The following is a 23,858-nucleotide window of genomic DNA, read 5'->3' as shown; positions in this document are numbered from 1 at the left end:
ATCATCCACTACGCTTCCCGACCATTTTTGGTCGCTTATACACTAAAAAGCTTGGATCTTTAAACCTCAAAGATCAAGAATCATACCTTTTTGGGCTTGTTTGGATCTCGTTTACTTGCTTATCACCACTAATCGCTCTCTCTCTCTCACTCGGGTCTGCCGGATCTGCCCGGATCTGCCTTCGGTCCGGCGGCGGTATGTGTGTGGTGTGTGTTAGGGAGTTTGGTGAAAATGAAGATATTTTGGGATTTTGGGGTATTTATATCCCTGAAATCCCATTCTCATTTAACCCATCTCAATTAATCCAAATCCATAACCAACGTCCATTACCCGACACTAGCCCGACCCATACCAACTCCTATTCTTTTATTTATTTCCTGATAACCCGAGTAAACTTTCCCTCCATTATTAAGTAATATAATTAATATTATCTTGAAATTTCGGGATGTTACAAGTCTTCCCTCCTTAAAGGGTTTCGTCCCCGAAACATATCTTATTCCCTATAAAATGAAAACTTCTTATATTTACACGCTTTATTGAATCGCCTTCGTTTTCTGTGTTACCCTTCTTACTTTCGACTTTGCAGTCATCGAATGGTGGTCATGTGTATTAGCTATTTAAGGTAGCTTGTCCATGAGTCCCTCAATGTACCAAGTCTCGTTTCGATCTTCAAGAGGCTTTGTCCTAAATCATATTAATGCTAAAGCCTAAGTCGACACTCTATCACAACACGTCAATTTATCATGACTAACATGCATTCAAACAATTTGTACCATAATTAATAAACACCAGTCTAAATTTCAACATAAAACAACATGCATCGAGCCATCAATAAGTTACACATAGATTTAATACTTATGGCTAGCATCTAGCCTTCTTGAATGGCTTCTCTAAGCATACGGAGGAATCTGTTAAACCTCAAGCACTCTTCTCTCCTTCATGTCCTCCCTTTGGCTTCTTGCAATCCCTTGCTAGGTGCCCACGTCCTCCACAGTTGTGACACCTATGGTAATCATTACATTCCCAAGAGGAATGTCCTGCTCTTCCACACCTGTAGCAAACACCTAATCCCTTTCTGCACTCTCCGGGGTGTCTCTTCCCACATTTTTCACAAGCAGTGAACCCCTCTTGCCTTGCCTTCTTTTTGCGTGGATCCACCTCATTGGCTTCCTCTGGTTCTGGGGTTGGGTTCTTTTTCTTCGGTTCCATCTTCTCCCCTTCACAGTTGGCAAGGTCCTCATAAATCATCTCGGCCAATTCCACGGCCGAGTCAAATGTTGCGGGCTTACTAGACTTAACCAAAGTGCGAACATTCCGTGGAAGTCCCCTTACGTAACACTTGATCCTTTTAGCTTCAGTGTTCACCATGTCAGGTACCAACCTAGACATGCGGTTGAATTCAGTAGTATACTCCCGTTGTGTCATCTCTCCCGCTTTCAAATTCAGAAACTTCATCTCCACTCTTTCAACTTCTGTATCAGCGCAGAACCTCTTCATCACCTGTCCTTTAGGTCATTCCAACTCATCGCCTTGATCTCTTCACGGGTCTTCCTCTGCTCCATACTCTCCCACCAATACATAGCCTCATCTTCAAAAGATTGAGTGGCATAACCGACAGCTTGGTCAGGACGGCACTCGCTAATGCGGATAACCTTATCCATGGCGGTTATCCACTGAAGAGTAGCGATTGCGTCTCCTAAACCAGTCAGCTTAGGCGGGTCACAACCTTTGAAGGACTTATAGTTGCAACCGCCTCGGCCCCTCTTCCTATTATCATCTTTCACAGACTTTACCTCACTCGAGTCACCCCTTTCCCTCTCGTCATCCTTTCTATTATTACCACCTGCCCCTTCAACGGTTCGTTCACGGCTTCCAGCAAATCCTTCTGGATTCAGGTTCTTCACAGCAGCAACTACAGCTTGAACAATGGCTGCTTGAACCGCAGGGCTAAGTTGAACTTCTTCGTTGTTGTTCTGGTCTCCTTCAGCGGCGCTCCCTTCATCTTCGGTGTGGGAAACCTCTTCTACCAAGGGTTGCCGGACAAGACGAGGCCTGCCACGACGTCCAGTGCGACCCCCAGTTCCCACAACTTCTCCAGCTCCAGCCATCAGTATTCTTAAAGGGACAACACAAACATCATCACTCAAGGAACTAGTTAGTACAAGGATAGCAAGGCTAACAGGTAATAACAGTGGCCAGCTGTGACTAGCTGATCACATTGCTTTCCGTGTCCTATACACTTCCCTTTATGAGTCTCTTTGTACTGGTTCTACTTAAGCAGTTAGTCACATCAAACAATCAATTACTTCTATTCTTATCGTTCACGTACCTTTTCTTTCTCATTAACATATATCATTTAATCATACACCTTACCTTTACTGATTTTTGCTTGAGCGACACATGGCATTCTTGAACTGGCATCTTCTTTCTTTTCTTACTTAAATCCCATTCTCTGTTCGAGTCTAAGCATGTAGGATGCTTAAATCTCTCGAACTTATGCTCTGATACCAACTTGTAAGGCCCCGAACCCGGTAGCCCTACTTTAGCGTCGGATTTACTCATAAACACAGTCCTTCAAATCAGAGTTTATTAAAACTTTTCGCGGAATATAAAACATCAATCATTTGTTACAAAACATTAAATCTTTTCTTTGATACCATAACACAAAACTTTATATTCAAAACATCTTTACTTCTTTCTTCAGATGCCAGCCGTTCAATCCATGCCGTGTGTCATCCTCATGCTAACTCTATAATCAGCTCACCTGCGTGCATACTAAAAGTCAGCTACGCTGAGTGAGTTCTAGTTAATCAGGTATCATACAATTTATTCCCATATATTACTTCCCGTATCCGAAGACACATATTACTACTTTAACCTTGTATAAATATCCATAGGAGGATCGCCACGTGATATTTATTAAAAGAACCATTACCATTACCCTACCATGTATAATTTCCATAGGAGGAACACTATACTATCCATAGAAGGAACTCTTTACTATCCATAAAAGGAACACTATGCCTTCCATAAAAGGAACACTATACCTTCCATAAAAGAAACACTATACTTTATTATTTAATATCCATGTAAGGAGCTAGTCACTTCCCTTGACGATGCGTGCAATATCCGAAGATCGTTCACGTACCGTCAAGCAATCAACCGTATCGATCACATATACCATACACGGCATACACATAAAATTATATCCTTTCGTTCATACTTTCTTACTTTTATATCTTACGTTATAAAGAGTATTACGCCCTACATTCCTCGAGCATTACTAGGGCTCGGTACCCTCTTCGTAACCATACAACCATACGTTATCATTTCTTTCTTCTATTACCTCTATCATGTTCATACACATAAACATACATAACATACTTACCTTATTCTTAGCGCTGCAACCTGACAGTACGTGCAATATCCGAAGATCGTTCACGTACCATCAAGCAATCATTCATATATTTCACATTATCCATATAAGGCATACACTTATCTCTTAGGATAAGTGTATTAACAAACATATTGAGTATGCACACAGCCCCGAAAATGTAACACATAAATGGGGCTAGAAACTCACCTGAACACGGTTACGTTCACCATTAATCGTAATCCCTTTCTTCAGCTGTGCACGACTGACTGTATAACAAGTACACGTATCAATACTCGCCTGATCTAATCTGGTGGCCTAGTAGTAGCTTACTTAACTTATCGCTTTTTAATTTATTTTCTAATCAAACTTAGCTCTAGGCGAAGTTAACCTTAGGCGAACTTAGCTGTAGGCGAAGTTAACAGCTAGGCGAACTTAGCTTTACAGCGAAGTTGCCATCAGGCGAACTTGGCTTCAGGCGAAGTTGTCATCAGGCGAACTTGGCTTTAGGCGAAGTTACCAGTTAGGCGAACTTAACTTTACAGCGAAGTTGCCATTAGGCGAACTTAGCTTGCAGGCGAAGTTCATCAGGCGAACTTAGCTTGCAGGCGAAGTTCATCGCGTTGAAGGCGAAGTTGCCCAGATGCAGGCGAAGTTACCCAGACAGCCGTTGTTCGGTTTCTTTTCAGCATTTTGAGCGATTTTAACACCCTTGCTATGGCTCAATATCATCCACTACGCTTCCCGACCATTTTTGGTCGCTTATACACTAAAAAGCTTGGATCTTTAAACCTCAAAGATCAAGAATCATACCTTTTTGGGCTTGTTTGGATCTCGTTTACTTGCTTATCACCACTAATCGCTCTCTCTCTCACTCGGGTCTGCTGGATCTGCCCGGATCTGCCTTCGGTCCAGCGGCGGTATGTGTGTGGTGTGTGTTAGGGAGTTTGGTGAAAATGAAGATATTTTGGGATTTTGGGGGTATTTATATCCCTGAAATCCCATTCTCATTTAACCCATCTCAATTAATCCAAATCCATAACCAACGTCCATTACCCGACACTAGCCCGACCCATACCAACTCCTATTCTTTTATTTATTTCCTGATAACCCGAGTAAACTTTCCCTCCATTATTAAGTAATATAATTAATATTATCTTGAAATTTCGGGATGTTACACGCTTACATGGGCTAAAGTACAATTGCGTCTGTACATATTACTACTTGTTTTTCCGCCTGCAGTACAACTCATGTCTACTAAACTGCCTCTTGTGTATATCGATTGCTTTATGTCACCACATGAAGGGGATTAAGTCATGATCATTAACCGTCTTGTATTGAGTTCAAAAGCCCTTTCTAGCCCATTTGCCCACATCCATGATTTGGTTTGCGTTTGATTACAACACGTGTTGATGATAGATACAATGTACAAAGCAAACATTTACAAACGTATGGATAGTTAGTTTAAAAACACACATTTGCTTGAAACTTGTAGCAAACTTTATATATTTTGCCATAATTTTGCCATAAATTACAAATTTGCAGCAACTTTGTGGAAAAATTTTCCAGTGTTCTGACCGTTTTGCCATAAAAGTATGGTTTCATTATAATTAGTTTTAAGTATTCAATAAATTAATACACATTTGCCTGAAACTTGTAGCAAACTTTGCATATTTTGCCATAATTCTGCCACAAAAGTGTTAAATTACAAATTTGTAGCAACTTTGTGGTAATATTTACCATTGTTCCGGCCGTTTTGCCACAAAAGTATGGTTTCATTATAGTTAGTTTTAAGTAATCAACAAACTAATAAACCTTTGCCTAAAACTTGTAGCAAACTTTGCATATATTGCCACAATTCTGCCACAAAAGTCTTAAATTACAAATTTGTAGTAGCTTTGTGGCAAAATTTACCACTGTTTCGGCCGTTTTGCCACAAAAGTGTGATTTTTTATTGGTAATTTTTAGTAATCAATAAACTAATACACATTTGCCTGAAACTTGTAGTAAACTTTGCATATTTTGCCATAATTCTACTACAAAAATGTTAAATTACAAATTTGTAGCAAATTTGTGGCAAAATTTTCCACTGTTCCGGCCGTTTTGCCACAAAAGTATGGTTTCATTATAATTAGTTTTAAGTATTAAATATATTAATACACATTTGCTTGAAACTTGTAGCAAACTCTTTATATTTTGCCACAATTCTGCCACAAAAGTGTTAAATTACAAATTTGTAGCAAAAGTTGCCACTGTATAGGCCGTTTTGCCATAAAAGTGTGGTTTCATTATAATTAGTATTAAGTATTCAATAATTAATACACATTTGTCTGAAACTTGTAGCAAACTTGGATATTTTGTCACAATTTTGCCACAAAAGTTTTAAATTACAAATTTGTAGCAAATTTGTGGCAAATTTTGGCAGTGTTTCGACCGTTTTGCTACAAAAGTGTGTTAGTTTATTTGTACGCTGATATTTTTATTCTGAAGGTTAATATATACAATAAATTGTCGGTAGTTTGTCGGAAATAGATTTATGTTTTCATCAAAATTGCGACAAGACTTTTTTATGCCTCTATGTTGTAGGAAATTTGTGTAAAATATTTAGACTTTTTTTTGTATTCGATTATTGGTGAAAATGTTGGAAAATTTGAGTTGTGGGAAAATTGTAGAAAATGTTTGTAGCAAAAACTACCATTTTCTAGTAGTGATATTCTTATTTAACAAACATTCAAAATTTGTCTTTAATTATTTAAACATAACACAAAAACATCATAGCTTCATCATTCTTCAAATGCCGAACCTTCTTCCATTGTCATGTGTTACTCTCAAGCCGGCTGTTTTATCCTATTTGCCTACATGCATACTAAAAGTCAACTACGGTGAGTGAGATCAAGCATGATTATTTCTAAGCTCACTCGTTATATATTAGGACAAAGCAAACTCGTATGATATTTCTAAGCAGGCTCGAGCATGTTTAAATCACCTCTTTGACATCACTAAAAATAACCCGATTCTAAAAGGTCTACATCTAGGGCGTGTTCGTGACACAGATTGTAACTTTAATGAATTTAAATAACCTGATCTATCATTATATAGTTTGACTACTCAAGATCCAACATAAAATAGCAATCTTTAATCGAAAACATACTTTTTAAATCTTGGTTTGAACTTGAAAATTAAATGACACTAGATCTTGATCTATTTTCCTCATTATTTGATATCAACGAACGAGTTTGGATCTTGCTTAAATTTTAAATCCGCTTTTTATGTAGGAAGGACATGGAGACTTTGTGTCAGAGGTGTAAAAAAAAACCGGTTTGGGACCGGTTTTAGGCAAACCGAACCAAACCGGTTTGGGTTTAAAACCGGTTTCATCCAAACCGGTTCTCAAACCGACCCAAACCGCCAATTTCATGACCGGTTCCCCTTAAGATCTATCAAACCGGTTTTAAAACCGAACCGGTTTGAGGAAAACCGGTTAAAATCGGCCAAAATCGGTTTAAAACCTGTTAAACCGGTTTATAAACCAAACCGAACCGACATGACCAGGTCGGCCTATCTTGTGTCTAAACCGGTTTATAAACCGAACCAGTTTGAGTCAAATCAGTTTTGGTCAGCCGTTGACCAAACCGGTTCGGTTTGGGTTTAAAACTGGTTTTGTACACCTCTGCCTTGTGTGTGTATTAAGGTGTAAAATATGGATGAGATATGGGGTTTAGACTTTAGAGTTTTTGTATCAGCACATGGCTTTTTATATCACTTATATGTGGGCTCTAACCCATCTTATTTGTTAACTTCATATTCTTGATCCATAAGCCCATATTCTTTTACTAAGCAAAAGTTGGTGGTGGTGGTGGTGGTGGTGGTGGTGGTGGTGGTGGTGTAACTCCTTTATTATTATTTAAACGAAATGGATGTTATAATCAATGGGCGGTACTCGGAACCAAAATTTTTACTTCTACGTGACTAAATATAAGAAAGAACTTGTATTTTTTGGTGTCAATGTACATAATAGTGTTCCTACTAATAAAGTTGGTGATTTGAATCTCATAGTGAAAACTAGATAATGACGGAGCATCCACAACGTTACGTTTGTGGATGCTTGTTTGTGGATGTGGTAGCTGACAAACAGAAGGTGACAAACGAGTGACGTTGTAAAGAAAGTTTGGGAGCTCAAGTTTGTGGCCGTTTTCAGTGGCGAAGCTTAGACTAAGACACCCGGCCGGGGTAAATTTACACCACTATGCGAAAAAAACTTCGACTGAAAACGCCTAAATTTACAATATGCATAAAAAATTTCGGGCGAAAACGGGTAAATTTACACCATTATGCGAAAAAACCGGGGCCGGGGGGGGGGACCCCGGCCCAAGTAAAGATTCGCCAGTTGCCGGTTTGTGTCTTCAATCGAGAGGCGAACGAGAGGTGGTAGGCCTGGTGTTACATCACTCTCACATACACATACGCATTTGTTATATGTATACAAATTTGATATTTTTAATCGGGTTTGTGGAGGTATAGGGTGTGAAAGAAAGTGAGCGTTTTATATAAAATTTTGAAATATGATATGGCACAAGTTTCATATCCTCTTAATAAATTAAAAGTTTTTTATTACATCGAAACAGAAGGCAAGCGAACAAGTTGCGCCGCTACCCCTTTTATATCCTCATATGACACTAATATGAGGTTTTGTATATGCATGGCATTATGAATGCTCTAAGTATAACCTACATATTTTTATACTTAAAAAATTTGATAAAAGAGAGTTTTAAATAAAGTTAAATCTACAAAATACCTCAGGTGACATGCACGATCCACATCGTACGCAGACGAATCGTATGTGTAAAACTGGTGGGTATTCAGTGTAGTCAATTTTTACCAGTAAACTTTTATAGAATCATAAATGTATTAAAAGAGATTTTTTTATGAAAGTATTCAGCTTTAGTGACAACAGATATCTTATATTCAAAATTATTTAAAGAGGGTAATTTTGATGTAAAGAAGCAAATTTCGGCAATTACATTTAAAACTTATTTAATGTTTCAAAAATCATAACGAGGATGTAACATATACTTCATGCTTAAATCAAGATGAGAGATTCTGATAACGAATATTTCAAAGTTACTATATATAAAAAAATTAATTAAAAACTTAGTTAATAATCTACTAGAAAGAAAGAGGCTCTCTTGTTATAAACATTCTGTTGAAAACCTTGTCAACAAACGAACATACATAGATTATCCTATGACAACCTTTATTTTACACAAAAAGTTGCATTAGGTGAGTTGCAGTAGACTTAATGCAACCTTTTTGTTAGATAATGCAACTATTTTTTCAAATGCAACATTTTAAAAAGCTTGCATTTGAAAGAAACAGTTGTATTATCTGATAAAAAAGTTGTACTAGGTATAATGCAATTTCATCTAATGCAGCTTTTTTTGTAAAATAAAGGTTGCCTTAGGCCAATTTTTTTTAGTGAGATCTTATCTTGATTTAAGGGCTAATATCATAAACCATAGACATTTTGTGCAAAATATATATTTTGGTACTAGGGATTTGTTGGAGTTACGTAAATTCCTTAAAGTTTCAAAGAGGTTACATGCTATTATTGTTACAACATTATGGTGTTTGTGAGAGATGCACAACGATTTGGTGTTTGATAACAAATCCTTGTTAACTAAGTTGAAGATAGTAAGGGTGTGTTTGGTATTGCTTATTTAGTCTAAAGGACTTTTGGTTAAAAGGACTTTTATAACTTATGATTTTTGAAAATGAGTTTTTAAAAAAAGTGTTTGGATTAGTTTATGTGAGTACATATGCATTTTTAACTCTAAAGTCATCAAAAGTCACAAATTCATGACTTCTCAAAATCAGTTTTTTTACACTAAATGAAAAGTTAAAACCTAAAGTTCTTTTCACTTATTCAGGCACCTTTTTCTATTCTCTTCTTTTTACAAAAGTTAAAAAGTTAAAAGGAGGGGAAAATAAGCAATCCCAAACACCCCCTAAATCTCCTTGTTTTGTATGGGTTAGAATCGATTGAGGAGCACACTTCTAATCAGTTGGGAGGCCTTGAGGAGTTTGAATTTGTCTATTTAAGATGGTTGATTGTGTTGGCTCCTAACATTGTAGCTTACTTTTTTTATAATTAATATATCTTTGTTGGCCGTTAAAAAAAATAACTGGAATGGAATTTTGTGTTCACATAGCTTTACATTACAAGTCGATGTTGAGTTTTTTATTCACATTATCTCACCATACAAGTCATAAACTCCATATGACAATGTTACAAACAAACAATTAATGATAACCAAACACCATCATAAATCCAAACAACATCTCACTATCCACAATATAAATAACCAAGTTAAAAAGATTAAAAACATTAAGATTTTGTCTATATCCTCTGTTAGAAATGTGAGATAATTGTAATTTCGTATTTCTAAGATAATTTTAGCAAAGTTATGTTGCATGTACATTTACGAGTTCATGATTTTGTAACCTTAATTTTAAGTGCGTTATTATTTCTTAAATATGCACTTAATAAAGAAACTTAAAAGCCTTTTCAATTTGCACTTGAATTTTTTTTACGGCATATTTATTATTAGCAACCCAATAACAACACAAATAACACCCGGTTGAACTTGATTGTTATTTGTTGGTTCCATAAACCCTTACCTACAACGTAACAATCCATTAAACATTTAAAAAAAAACTCACAATCGCTAAATAAAATTTTCCAAAGCTACTTAACTTCTTTTCGTTAATACATTAAACTCTCAAATTGTCACTTAATAACCTAAACAACTTGGTTACCCTGGGTAACATAATCTAAAGCCAACCTAACATGACCAAGCCCAAATGTCCTCTTACAATCATAAACTTGACACACACCCGTAACCACCGCCAAAACTAGACTCACAACCGAAAACAAGATAAGTAATACCTTCCACGATGCAAGAAACACTTTCTTGATAACGTTCCACACTTTAACCCTCGGTATACCACCGTAATACTCATTAACTTTCTCAACTGTCTTTCGCAATTCGGACTTCTTCCCGTCTTTTTTCACACTAGATCTACTAATCCCATTAAACAATTTCACAATATCCTCATCCTTCATATCACCTTCAATAATATTCTTCTCACGAAGAATCTTCACATCCTTAACACCATCAATAATCCCACACATTAACTCCACATACTCACCAAAATAAAGATTCCTAATATTATCATTCTTGAACATCAACTCCTCATAAGCCACCAAGTTTCTTAACACAACTTCGGATACCGGTTTCAAATCAAGAACCGATAGTATCAATAATGGTTTCTCCTCATCAAACTTAATATCACGAATCCCTCCATTAGTTGATAAAAATTCAACCTTTCCGACTTTCGAAAGCTTCGAAACTGACGGGATATCGATTTCAAGCATTGTAGGGTTTTCACCAAACACTTTCTTAATCCAATTCATAATCTTGTCCCATGGCAATTTCAAAACCACCAAAACCGGTTGCAAGAAAACATTTAATCCCGGGAACAATCCCCCCGCCATTTGAACTGCATTTTCGACATCTTCCAAATGCACATCAAGCAATAAACTGGTTCGGAGAAAAGGGTTTTGTGGTGGTAAATTATAGTTTACTATTAACCGATGCATGCAATCTAGTAAATGATAAGTATTGCTTACGTCATCAAGATCTATTTGTGTTTCCGGTGTGGTAAACTTAAGTGGTGAACATGTTTCACAAAACTTAACCAACAAATGTGCAAGATCAAGATCATCAAACTCTTCATTTGAGTGTTGCTTAATAGTGTTTATTAATTGGGATAATATCACAAGTGGGATTTGGTTTTCAACCATAATAATATCTTCCAAATGCTCAAACAAACCACCCATTGAAACTTTTAGTATTACATCTAACAAAAAGATTGCATCCACCACAAACACCCATGACAAACATTCATCACTTGTATTAAAATACAAGTCGTAACAACATCGTACTTGTGGAACAAGTTCGGTTAGTTTGTTGTGTAGGGTTTTGTGGAACTCGGGTGTGACGTTGCAGGGTTCAAGAAATGTTTTTGAGGTGGTGAGTTTGAGTTGTTCTTGTTTGGTGTAAAGATCAGTACGGAAATGTTGGATTGGACCGAGACCGATGTGGTTTGGGATGTAAGAGTCTGGTTTTTCTGATGTTAGGGTTTCGGGTAATTGGAAGATGCATGTTTGAAGGTTGGTGTTTGTGTTAAGATGGTTTATGAAGGTGTTGGTGGAGTTGTTTAGCCAGTATTGTTGTAGGTCGGTAATGGTGGATGGAGGAGATGATAGAAGGGGAGTGGTGGAGGTGGAGGTGGAGGTGGAGGTGGAGGAGGAGGAAGAGGCCATTTGTTGTTGAGAGGATTGGTTGTCTATTTGATTGTTTATGTAGAAAGTTAGTTTACTTTGAAGTGAGATGATTACTTATATTTTTAAATTATATTAAGGATTTTGGATTTTAGTAATTCAAACATTGTTTCATTATGTGCTAACTCAAAATTTAAAAAGTGGTTTATTGATTTTGTTAAAGAAAAAATAGTGGTCCAATTCTTTTAGTTTTGTTATTAAAAGTGGGTTGGTTAGTTTATTTAGACTATCACCAATAGAGGTGATATTTAGGATGAATAATGTATGCAATGTGATATATGGCTCATCATTTCTCTTTCTTTTCTCTCTTCTCTCTTCTCTCTCCTCCCTCTCTCCTCACAATGTCCACAATTCTCTTCACATGGATGTTTTTAGTACATTTTTTACCAAAAATTTTGCTCACCCTCTCTTCTTTAAATTATCATCTCTCTCTTCCAACTCACATTCTCTTTCTTCTAACAATCTCTATAAATTTTCTATTGGAGATGGTCTTATGTTAAAAAATAGTGGTTTGGTTCGTTGGTTTTGTTAATAAAAAGTGGGTTCGTTTGTTTATTTATATTTAAAAAGTTGTTCAATTCGTTTAATTAAAATTTTTTAATTATAAATTAAAAACTATTTTACCATATAGGCCAACTACATCACTATTTTGAGCATATCATTGTACACGTCATCTTTCACATTATAGAAAACTAACTGAACATTAATAAAATGTTTGTTGGCGGCCAATACATTGAAACTTGGGACTATTGTGAAATATTTTTAACGTTTGATTTAGTATCGGCCAACATGACATAGTTTGGATTTTTAAAATCCAGTATCCCTTTTTATTTTACAAAATTAGGTTATCTTAGGTATAAATGAGTCGATTTTATTAGAGCTATTTGAGATTGAATTATTTAAAGTTTGAAATGAATTGTGTTTATGCGAGCTTAAAATTGAGCTTGAACTTATATTGGAACTCTTTAATAAACAAGCTGCAATTCAAGTTTAACTATTGAGTGTAACTATCGCCTCGAGTTTAAACAAGTATGTTATTAACGTAATTCGGAATTATATATTAAACAAATATTTATATAGTAATTATTTTTAAACATAAAGTAAGGATAAAAGTAATTACATAATATATATTATACTTTTAAAATGCACACCCATATTCGTATAATAACAAATTTACAGATAAATAAGTTAAAAAAAATTGTGTAAGTACAGTTTTTTTTTTCAAATAAAGATCAAAACAAGTCGATGTCAAGCTTAATGACTTAAGTTAAAGATTCAAGTTTACACTTGAGTGTGCTAGAGCTTAACTCGACACATCATATCCTTAATAGCATTGATATTCTATTTATTAGAAAATGTTATATTGGTAATTTTGTATACATAGATATACCCTAAAAAACAAACTGCGCTTTGTTTTTTCTATTTTATCATCTCTTTATTAATTTAAAATTTAGTATCTTTAGTTATATAAAAATCTCACGCTATCAGCCATGTGGATCTCTTCTCCACCAGAATCTCCACCAAACTCATCATACACGTGACCCGCAGCAGTACTCAGACTCTTTTCTTTTAAAGTTGTCTTTATGCTTCTAGCTAGTAACTTTTCATGTTTTGAACTATTTCTATGCCGTTGTATTGTATAAATACAGTATGAAGCTAATGAATACTTCAGGTTTTGTGAAAAATGTTATGATTGTCTACTGTACATGTATTGAAAACAATTATTGCTTATAACATAACAAAATGTATAACTTGTTCCATTTACGATAATTTAAGTGTAGGCTTAAGAGAGATGTATTGTAATGTCGCATTTAGAATTAGAACTAATTATGTTCAAAACCCAACAAGATGGATCATGACAATTTATATTTTTGTTAGTGGGTCTTTTAATACATAAAGAATGCCACAAGGCAAACAAAAATGAATATGCTAATTTGTATGTAGTATTCAATAGATGTAATGCGAAGAAAATGAGTGTATTGTACGATTATATAACTATGGTTATATACTTATATGATGTCTTAAGTATCATAGTACATCCATTTGTGCGTGTGTTATATGTTGCTATTCTCACTTCAAATTAGGGCTGTAAACGAACCGAACGAACACGAACAAGGCTTTGTTCATGTCCGTTTGTTAAGTAAATAATGTGTTCACGAACGGTTCACGAACACTTACCGAACGAAATTTTATGTTCGTGTTCGTTCATTAAGGAAATTAATGTGTTCACGAACGGTTCACGAACACAAATAAAATCGGCAAAGCCTAGAGATTGAGACCGACATATTAATTAATGTGAATAACGAAAGCCTGTAAACGAATCGAATGAACACGAACAAGGGCATGTTCGTGTTCATTCATTTAACTTTAAAAGAACACGGACGCTTAATCGAACAAATATTTATGTTCATGTTCGTTTATTTAAAATCAAAACTAACACAACTGAACAAAGATAAACGAATTATGAACAAACGTAAATGAACACAAATATAAACAAACTTAAATGAAAACACTTAAATGAACACAAATTAACAAACATAAAACCTTTAAGCAGATGACCTATCCAGATAATATTTAATTATTTTCTATTAATATTAATACATAAATGAACATAAATAAACGGACATAAATGAACATAAACGAACGTTCATGAACATAACTGAACGAACGGAACATGTGTTCATGTTCGTTCGTTTAATTAAACGAACACAAATTTTTTGTTCATGTTCGTTCGTTTATTAAATAAACGAACGTAAACGAACTTCCCGCCAAAACGATTCACGATAGTTCACCGAACGTTCGGTTCGTTTACAAGCCTGCTTCAAATTCATTATGCACTATACACAACTAATGGTAAACTATTATATTATTTAAATTAAAAAACCATAGCAATATAAGCAGATATCACACAATATCTGGATTCTGGACACTCAATCACAATGACAATGTAAAGTAAATTTCTCGACAGTGCACACACACACAGCACACATAAGTTCGCAAGATAAGTTAGCTTAACATGAAGATTTGGAAAACTTATACTAAAAAAGTGACAAAACAAATTAAATTAAAAAATATATACAATATTAAGATAGGGTCCGTTAAGATATTAAGGATGGTAAAGAATGGCAACTTAAAAGTGAAAATGAATTGATAAAAGCAAAACCCAACAAGATGTAACCTTTAAAACATTAAAAAATTAAGAGGTATTAATATTCGTCCATAAAAAACAAGAAGTAAAATGAAATAAGGGAGTTGGTATGGAAAGAAAGAAAAAAAGAAAGCTAGTCAGTATGTATTGTCCACATCATATGCAGATTAATCGTACGTGTAAGGTCTTACCAACCTGCCAAATTAATATACTACAAAACAAAAATTTTCAGATGGGTTTCAAGCGCTCAACTTAAAAGCAAAGTGGGGGTACAAAGAATCAAAAGCCAGTATGTATTTAGGAATGCATTTTACTTTGTCAAGCAATAATAATCTAAGGGATGTTATATAAAAACTCACCCTTATTTTGTTTGTATAGTCCAATACGATTTGTATAGGAATTGTGTGCATGACACATGTATAGAGAAATCAAAAGTCGTAGCTTTTTGTAGCTTATAGGACTCGTATAGACCTATACGACTTGTATAAGGCCTGATGTTTCGTATAGTTCTTCGTGGTCCTATATGTCTCGTGTAGGACCAATATGCTTCGTATAAGCTATAGTATCTCATTCTTGTTTAATTTCTTTTTCCATATTATTCACCTTATACACGCAATATACGACCAGTGTAGGTTTTTATGAACGTTAACTGACAACATCATGAAACGGCTTGTTATTAACCAAGCTCTTCATCATCAAATGACTTGTTTTGTGCCTATATGACTCATATAAGCCTATATAAGTCCTATAGTTTGTGAATATCTCACACCAAATTTAATAACACACGATAATTCGTAGTAGCATATTTATTTGCTTCGGAGTTTTAACTCCTCAATTAGAGAAGATATTTGACTTTATTCTTCCATATTATGTTTCACATATGTATTCTGCTGTGTTTGTGTTAAAATACATGCTTTCAGTGCGTAATTTATACTTATTATTATTACAAAAACTTATTCTCCTTTCATACATTGTCCATTGTTAGGGATTCGGGTATTGCAAAACACACACAATAATACTGTAAGAGAAAATAATAAACGAAGATGAACACGCGAGATTTACGTGGTTCGGTCGGCTAACCTACGTCCACGGGCTGCAACCCGGATACTTTTATTATTGCCTCTGCCTCACTCGTGATGAGGAATTACAAGTACACAACGAATATAAATAGAGAACTACCTAGGGTTTACAACTTAATCCTCAAGAAATTAATAATGGACCATAATTAAATAATATGGGTCAGGCCTGCCACTAGTCTTCATTTAATTAATCTGTCACAAAATATGTCTTCTAAACCGGGCTCAATTAAGCATCCATAAACCCAACAATCTCCTACTTGGAGGCTTGATAATCTTCAAACTGCCTACCGATGATTATTTGTACCTCTTGTAATCTTCCTGGTTACATCTGCCTTCTCATCAGTTAACCTGAAGACCCGTTGAAGCTCCCCCGAGCTCCAACACATTAGTCATGGCTACCACTGTCACTGACTCGTTCTCTATCCCTACCGGCTCCCACTTACACGAACCGCCAAATCCTGGAATACCTTGAGAACAAACAACACTCTCCATATTAAGTAGGTAATCTTCTGGAGAGACTTTAACCGCTGAAATACCGGTTCTCTTAATCCACTGTCTAGTCCCACTGCCACGAAAAGCCCTGACTGATTTCTCTAAACCTTTTCTAGCACGTTCAACCTGAATCTGACCTGTGGCTCTGGGTTTATCTCCTGCAAAAGAAACCTTCTTCTGCCCACCAGACTCTGTGAACTGGACTTTGGTCTTGTTCTGAATTGGGTCGGTCACTCCCTTAGACGATAAACAGACCATATACAATGAACCCCTCTTTCTTGTAACATCCCGAAATTTCCAAAATGATATTAATTATATTACTTAATAATAGAGGGAAAGTTGACTCGGGTTCGGGAAATAAATAATAGAGTAGGAGTTGGTATGAGTCGGGCTAGTGTTGGATTAATGGAGACGGGTTAAATGAGAATGGGCCTTAGGTCCATGGGATTTCAGGGATATAAATATCCCCTAAACCCAAAAATATCTTCATTTCCTTACTTTCTACACACACACTCCAAAAACACACACACCATCTACACCGCCGCCGGGCCGAGGAGAGGAACAGGCAGATCCGAGAGAGAGAGAGAGAGCGATTAGTTGTGTTAACAAGTTAAACGAGATCCAAACAAGCTCAAAAAGGTATGATTCTTGATCTTTGAAGTTTAAAGATCCAAGCTTTTTAGTGTATAAACGACCGAAAATGGTCGGGAAGCGTAGTGGGTGATATTGAACCATAGCAAGGGTGTTAAAATCGCTCAAAATGCTGGACAGAAACCGAACAGCGGCTGATCTGGGCAACTTCACCTGCAACTGGGCAACTTCGCCTGCAAGCTAAGTTCGCCTGATGAACTTCGCCTGCAAGCTAAGTTCGCCTGATGGCAACTTCGCTGTAAAGTTAAGTTCGCCTAACTGGTAACTTCGCCTGAGGCAAAGTTCGCCTGATGACAACTTCGCCTGAAGCTAAGTTCGCCTGATGACAACTTCGCCTGAAGCTAAGTTCGCCTGATGACAACTTCGCCTAAAGCTAAGTTCGCCTAAGGTTTAACTTCGCCTAAAGTCAAGTTCGATTAGAAAATAAATTAAAAATCTAATGAAAAATGTGTTAAGACAGTTAATGGAAATAAAATTTTTTCAAGCTGACCTGGCAGCTCGACCCCAGCCAGGGGCTCTGCCCCTTGGACCCTGCTAGGGGCTGCCGCCCCTAGACCCCGCTGCCAGGGGCGCTGCCCCCCGGACCCCCGTTCGTTGTGGGTAGTAGTTAAGACTGGAAAGATGATATGAGTAGTGATAGTTAATTGATACGTATACTTGTTATACAGTCAGCCGTGCACAACTGAAGAAAGGGATTACGATTAACGGTGAACGTAACCGTGTTCAGGTGAGTTTCTAGCCCCATTCCTTGTTATGTTTTCGGGGCTGTGTGCATACTCGATGTGTTGTTAATACATTTATCCTAAGTGATAAGTGTATGTCATATGTGATATGTGTGATAGATATGAATGATTGTTTGTCGGTACGCGAACGATCTTCGGATATTGCGCGTACTGTCAGGTTAAAAATAAAGGTACGGGTATTATATATCGAAGATGTATGAATATTTCAAATGAATACTTGTCGGGGAGTGAACGATCTTCGGATATTGCACGTAACGACAAGGGGTATGGTTGTTAAATGAATGAGGTAAAGAATGCCTAGAGTGTTCTTATGTTATAATGTAAGTATGTGTATATAGGTACACGAATGGCATGTGAGTTCTACGTTCGACATAGTAAGTTAGGATGGCAAATCCCTCTAGCTTCTGTCGGACATAGACTCGGCTGGTGATGGCGTAGTTAAGGACTGCGAGCCTTATACGTGAAGTAGATGATATATGTAAACGTAGATAAGGACTGCGAACCTTATACGTAATGTAGATAGGCGTCAGCATAGGAAAGGACTGTGAACCTTATACGTGCTGTATTTGTAGCATAGGGGAGGACTGCGAACCTCGTACGTGCTATGAATTAGGTTGCAACATAGGGAAGGACTGCGAACCTTGTACGTGTTGTGGATGTATTTCAGCATAGGAAAGGACTGTGAATCTTATACGTGCTGATTTTGTAGCATAGGGGAGGACTGCGAACCTCGTACGTGCTATGAATTAGGTTGCAACATAGGGAAGGACTGCGAACCTTGTACGTGTTGTGGATGTATTTCAGCATAGGAAAGGACTGTGAACCTTATACGTTCTGATTTTGTAGCATAGGGGAGGACTGCGAACCTCGTACGTGCTATGAATTAGGTTGCAACATAGGGAAGGACTGCGAACCTTGTACGTGTTGTGGATGTACTATGGTATAGGGAAGGACCGCGATCCTTGTACGTACCATAAATGGTGAACATAGGTAAGGACTGCGAACCTTGTACGTGTTCACGACCTTGAGTACAGGTATAGACGGTGAACTATGAACGTACTCTCGGTAGACTGAGGTTAGTGATTGTAGATATGTATGTATGTATGGTAGCAAGTATGTATGTAGAACATAAGGGTAACTAGTGAAGTATGGATATGTATCTACGTATATGTGTGTATGTGTATGTATTGTATGGCGTTCGATTAACTAGAACTCACTCAGCGTAGCTGACTTTTAGTATGCACGCAGGTGAGCTGATTATAGAGTTAGCATGAGGATGACACACGGCATGGATTGAACGGCTGGCATCTGAAGAAAGAAGTAAAGATATTTTAAATATAAAGTTTTGTGTTATGGTATCAAAGAAAAGATTTAATGTTTTGTAACAAATGATTGATGTTTTATATTCCGCGAAAAGTTTTAATAAACTCTGATTTGAAGAACTGTGTTTATGAGTAAATCCGACGCTAAAGTAGGGTCACCGGGAGAGGGGCCTTACATTTCTTCCTCGAGTTATGACAAGATTTCCCTTAACAACTTTTCACTGCCCGTTCCCAAATTTAACCTCATGCCCCTGTTCATCCAACTGCCCAACAGAAATCAACTTTTTCTTTAAGCTTGGAATCACTCTGACATCCTTCAAGGTCCATGAACTAGCTGAAGTAACTAAATTCATGTCACCCATGCCTGTAACATCAAGAACATCATTGTTCGCCAGTCTAACCTTACAAAAATCACCTTCCTTCAAATTCTGCAATGCTTCACTACTGTGGATAGCATGAAATGAAGCACCAGAATCCATGACCCAGGAATCAACATTATCCTCAACACTAAGAACTAAAGCCTCATCCTTTGAGTATTCTTCTGCTGTGTTGACTTCTTTCTTTTCATTTTTCTTATTCGGACACTGATTACTAAAGTGTCCCGCCTCGTTACAGTTCCAACATACCACATCCTTCTGAGTCAGAGACTGACTCCTTTTCCTGTTCCCGCTCCCACCACCTCTGTTATTTTTTCTTCCTCTGCCAACATGAATTAAATCACCCGATGATTCACCTGAATTTCTTCGTCTGACGTCTTCGCCTAGAATAAGATCCCGAATCCCATCAAAAGTGAACTCGCTGGTAGAACTAGTAATCGCTGTAACAGTTCCTGGCCAACTATTTGGCAATGATGATAACAATAGTAGAGCCTGAACCTCATCCTAAAATTTGATACTAACTGACCCAAGTCTTGACAAAATCAAGTTTAATTTGTTGATGTGTACTGTAACTGAACTTCCTTCTTTCATCTTCGTGTTTACCAGTTCACGAATCAAGAAAACCTTATTAGCTACTAAAGGCTTCTCTTACATATTAGACAATGCATTCATTATCCCACGTGCCGTGGCTTCCTTCAAGATGTTGAACGCAACATCCTTCGATAACGACAATCTAATTACTACCTTGGCTTTCTTATCCAAAGTTTCCCACTCATCTGGTTGTATCTTCTCTGGTCTTTCACCCAATACCACGTCGAAGTCCTTCTGAACTAGCAAATCCTCCATTTGCATTTTCCATCAACCAAAGTCTTTACCATCAAACTTCTCAATCTGAAGTTTTCCGCTCTCAACTATTACTCAAACTAAGAATTTTACCAACTTTGGATCTCGGTAATTATATCAAGCTCGGACAACAAAATAAAACCCCCACGAATCACAACAAAACCACCCAGCTAAACTGCCCGATAAATACGCCAACCAAATAATTTGAACCAGCTCAAACAAACAAACAAACCAAAAAAAGATGCTAGAATATCGATGGCAGCCTTGAACGAACTTGGCAACTAGTCGGCGAAACTGCCATATTGCACCCTGATCTGCGGCTGCACAAATGTTCCTAGCGTCTAAAACAGTGATAGGAAATCACGTTGATTCGCAGCTTGTTAAAAAAAGTGATCGATAATCCAAATAGGATGTTAACAATTATCCATATTAAATTATTCAATGATGGCGGTTGTGTTAAATCTCATGCACAAGACACAATAAAAACTAATTGCAATATATACCTTTTGTCTTTTCTTGGATTTTAACACAAACAGAAAAAACGTGGAGTTGTTATGGACTTTCCAACTTCCGTCGAGCAATCTGGGCTTCAAGTTTTAATGGACGACTGCCTACCAAAAACTTAACCCTAGTTCGATCTAAATAGTTTCTCTCTCGATCGTGTTCTCTTGTGTTTAATCGTAACCTCAACTCTGATACCACTTGTTAGGGATTCGGGTATTGCAAAACAAACACAAACACAATAATACTGCAAGAGAAAATAATAAACGAAGATGAACACGCGAGATTTACTTGGTTCGGTCGGCTGACCTACGTCCACGGGCTGCAACCAGGATACTTTTATTATTGCCTCTGCCTCACTCGTGATGAGGAATTACAAGTACACAACGAATATAAATAGAGAACTATCTAGGGTTTACAACTTAATCCCCAAGAAACTAATAATGGGCCATAATTAAATAATATGGGCCAGGCCTGCCACTAGTATTCATTTAATTAATCTGCTACAAAATATGTCTTCTAAACCGGGCTCAATTAAGCCTCCATAAACCCAACAGTCCATATGTATGTGTGTTTATCTTTAAACCCGCGTTATGGGGACATGACTAATATCGATTCATTGCGGTAACAATGCAATAACTACACTTTCTGTAGCAACCGTAAGAGAAAACACAAAACAACTATAAAGTTATGGTACACCTAAAATGATATAGAAATATGTTCGGTTCATTGTTTCGTTACCATCTAAGTAAAAATTCCAACCCCAATGAAAACCAGTACCACAATATAAAAAAAGTTATTACAATTTAAGGGATCTAATGATATGTATTAAATTTTAAAAAGAAAAGTCACAAACTTTTAATAGAAAAGAGATAAAAAAGAGGGAAAAAAAAAGAATTTTATTACAGTCATTGAAAGCCAAATGGCCCATTAGGCTATTTGTAATAGAGGAGCTGCATTGGAGACGATTTTTGACACGTGGCGCCACGTTAGTAGCGGAACGATTTTAATTTAAGAGTGTAGTAGTTTGTAGCCCAATATTGCCCATCACATCATCTATATATATATATATCATCTCACTATATAATAAAAGAAAACTGGTTCTGACACGTGTCAACATATTAAAAGCCATATACACTTGTCTGCATAAGGTGAGGCTTGTTGCTGTGTCCATCAATTACCCTATCTATGTCTTCTTTTTTCCTTTAGCCCCTTTGCAGTCTTCCTCTGAAAGCTTTGTTTCTTTACTATTAGAAATTCAAATTCAAACACAAACCAAATAACATTTCCCTCTTCTCTCTCATAGATCCAGAAAATGAACGAAAGGAAACGTCCCGCTGTCAACAACTGAAAATCAAATAAACCCTCCTTGACGGTACGACCTTGAACCTTACATCTCGTCAGCCACCATCGACGCTCGCCGCCGATTTCAGATGATCGACACCCGTAACCACCGCCACTGGCCATACAAGTTCAATTCCTTCAGATCTTTTGTATTTTTAGACAACTTGGGCCCATTCGTTTCACATAATGGAATGGAATTGAAATTTGCATAGGATTTGAAATTGGAAGGAATTGGATTTGGAATATGAACATTCCAATAGGAATTATAATTGGAAGGAATTGAAATCCAATTCCATTCTTGATGTGTGTGTTTGACAAATGAATTGTAATCTATCACCACAAATGAATTAGAATCGTTCTTTTTTATAATTTTTATAACCAGGATAACGACGGAAACATTTTAGTTTCTTTTTAGATTTTTTGTTTTTTATTTATATTTTGGGTTATGATTTCATGAACATTCCTAAAGGGTTTGGAAAACGTGACGGCAACAGAGTTTTGCGAACTAAAGAAAATGCAATATAGGCTTAAACAAGTATTGAGAAATTGGTACCAAAATTTACCAACTCCTTGCTCGAAGTCAGTTTAAGAAAATCGGAGCTGACCACTCTTTGTTCCTTCTCTAAACACAAAATTTGTTTATTGCTAAACTAAGTTACGTTGGTGGTGTCATAATAATTGCAACGATCTTGAAAAGATTCAAAAATCAAGACTTTCCTCGACAACAAGTTTAGTATTAAAGACCTGGGACCATTGAAATTTTTTTCTGGCGTACCAAAGAAGGACTAGTGCTAAGCCAACGAAAATACATTTTAGATATCTTACAAGACACTGGAATAACTGTTGTCGACCACGCCAATTTCCAATCGAATAGATGTTGAAGCTGGATAAATGTGATGAAGAGACAAGGGTAAATGCGAATCAGTATAGATGATTACTCGGAAGACTCTTTTATGTACAAGCCACAAGACCTAAGTTGCCTACACAGTAAACATTTTGAGCCAATTTGGCGACCCAAGGGAAAGCCATCTAGAAGCTGCTAACCATGTTCTTTGATATCTTAAGACGAATCTAGGTTAAGGGATGCTACCATCGAAAGAAGGAGGAACCAGTCTCACCACCTATAACTCAGATTGGTTTGGTTGTCTATTTACTAGGAGATCATGAACCAACTATTTACTACTTTTGGGAGGTGCCCCTATATCATGGAAATTAAAGAAACAATATTTTGTTCTTGATATTAGATAGAAGCCGTGTATCGAGCTTTGGCAACTGTGGTTAGCGAGATGTTATGGATGTGATGGCTTCTAAAAGAACTTAATGTTTCCCAAGATGGACCGATACAATTATTTTGTGACAATCAAGCAGCCCGACATATAGCAAATAACCCTGTATTTCAAGAGTGAACCAAACATGTCGAAATAGACTGGTATTTCGTTAGGGGATGCATCGAAGGAAATCCAAACAATGAAAATTGACACAAAGGTACAACTTGCCGATCTACTCACCAAACCCTTGGGCACCGACCACTTCCTCACCTTACTTTACAAGTTAGGTGTTACGAATCTTCACGATCCAACT

General features: G+C 36.7%; 1 protein-coding gene across 1 annotated transcript; it reads right to left on the bottom strand.

Annotated features, from left to right (window-relative positions):
• Positions 1-10,151: 10,151 nt before the first annotated feature.
• Positions 10,152-11,759, bottom strand: LOC143602852 (putative UPF0481 protein At3g02645). The gene has a single exon (XM_077079831.1). It carries the CDS (start codon positions 11,757-11,759, stop codon positions 10,173-10,175), a length of 1,587 nt encoding a protein of 528 aa, XP_076935946.1. The 3' UTR covers positions 10,152-10,172.
• Between the last annotated feature and the right edge of the window lie 12,099 nt (positions 11,760-23,858).

Source organism: Bidens hawaiensis, unplaced genomic scaffold, assembly GCF_021521415.1.
Source record: "Bidens hawaiensis isolate Kalapana, Puna unplaced genomic scaffold, B.hawaiensis_p1.1 tig00059927_1, whole genome shotgun sequence".
In the NCBI taxonomy this organism is placed as follows: domain Eukaryota; kingdom Viridiplantae; phylum Streptophyta; class Magnoliopsida; order Asterales; family Asteraceae; genus Bidens; species Bidens hawaiensis.
The sequence above is the reverse complement of the archived record's forward strand: the minus strand, read 5'-3'. Positions and strand labels throughout refer to the sequence as shown.

What these genes read in the sequence shown, in the direction of transcription:
- LOC143602852 (XM_077079831.1), bottom strand. Translation starts at nt 11,759, where the DNA reads ATGGCCTCTTCCTCCTCCTCCACCTCCACCTCCACCTCCACCTCCACC.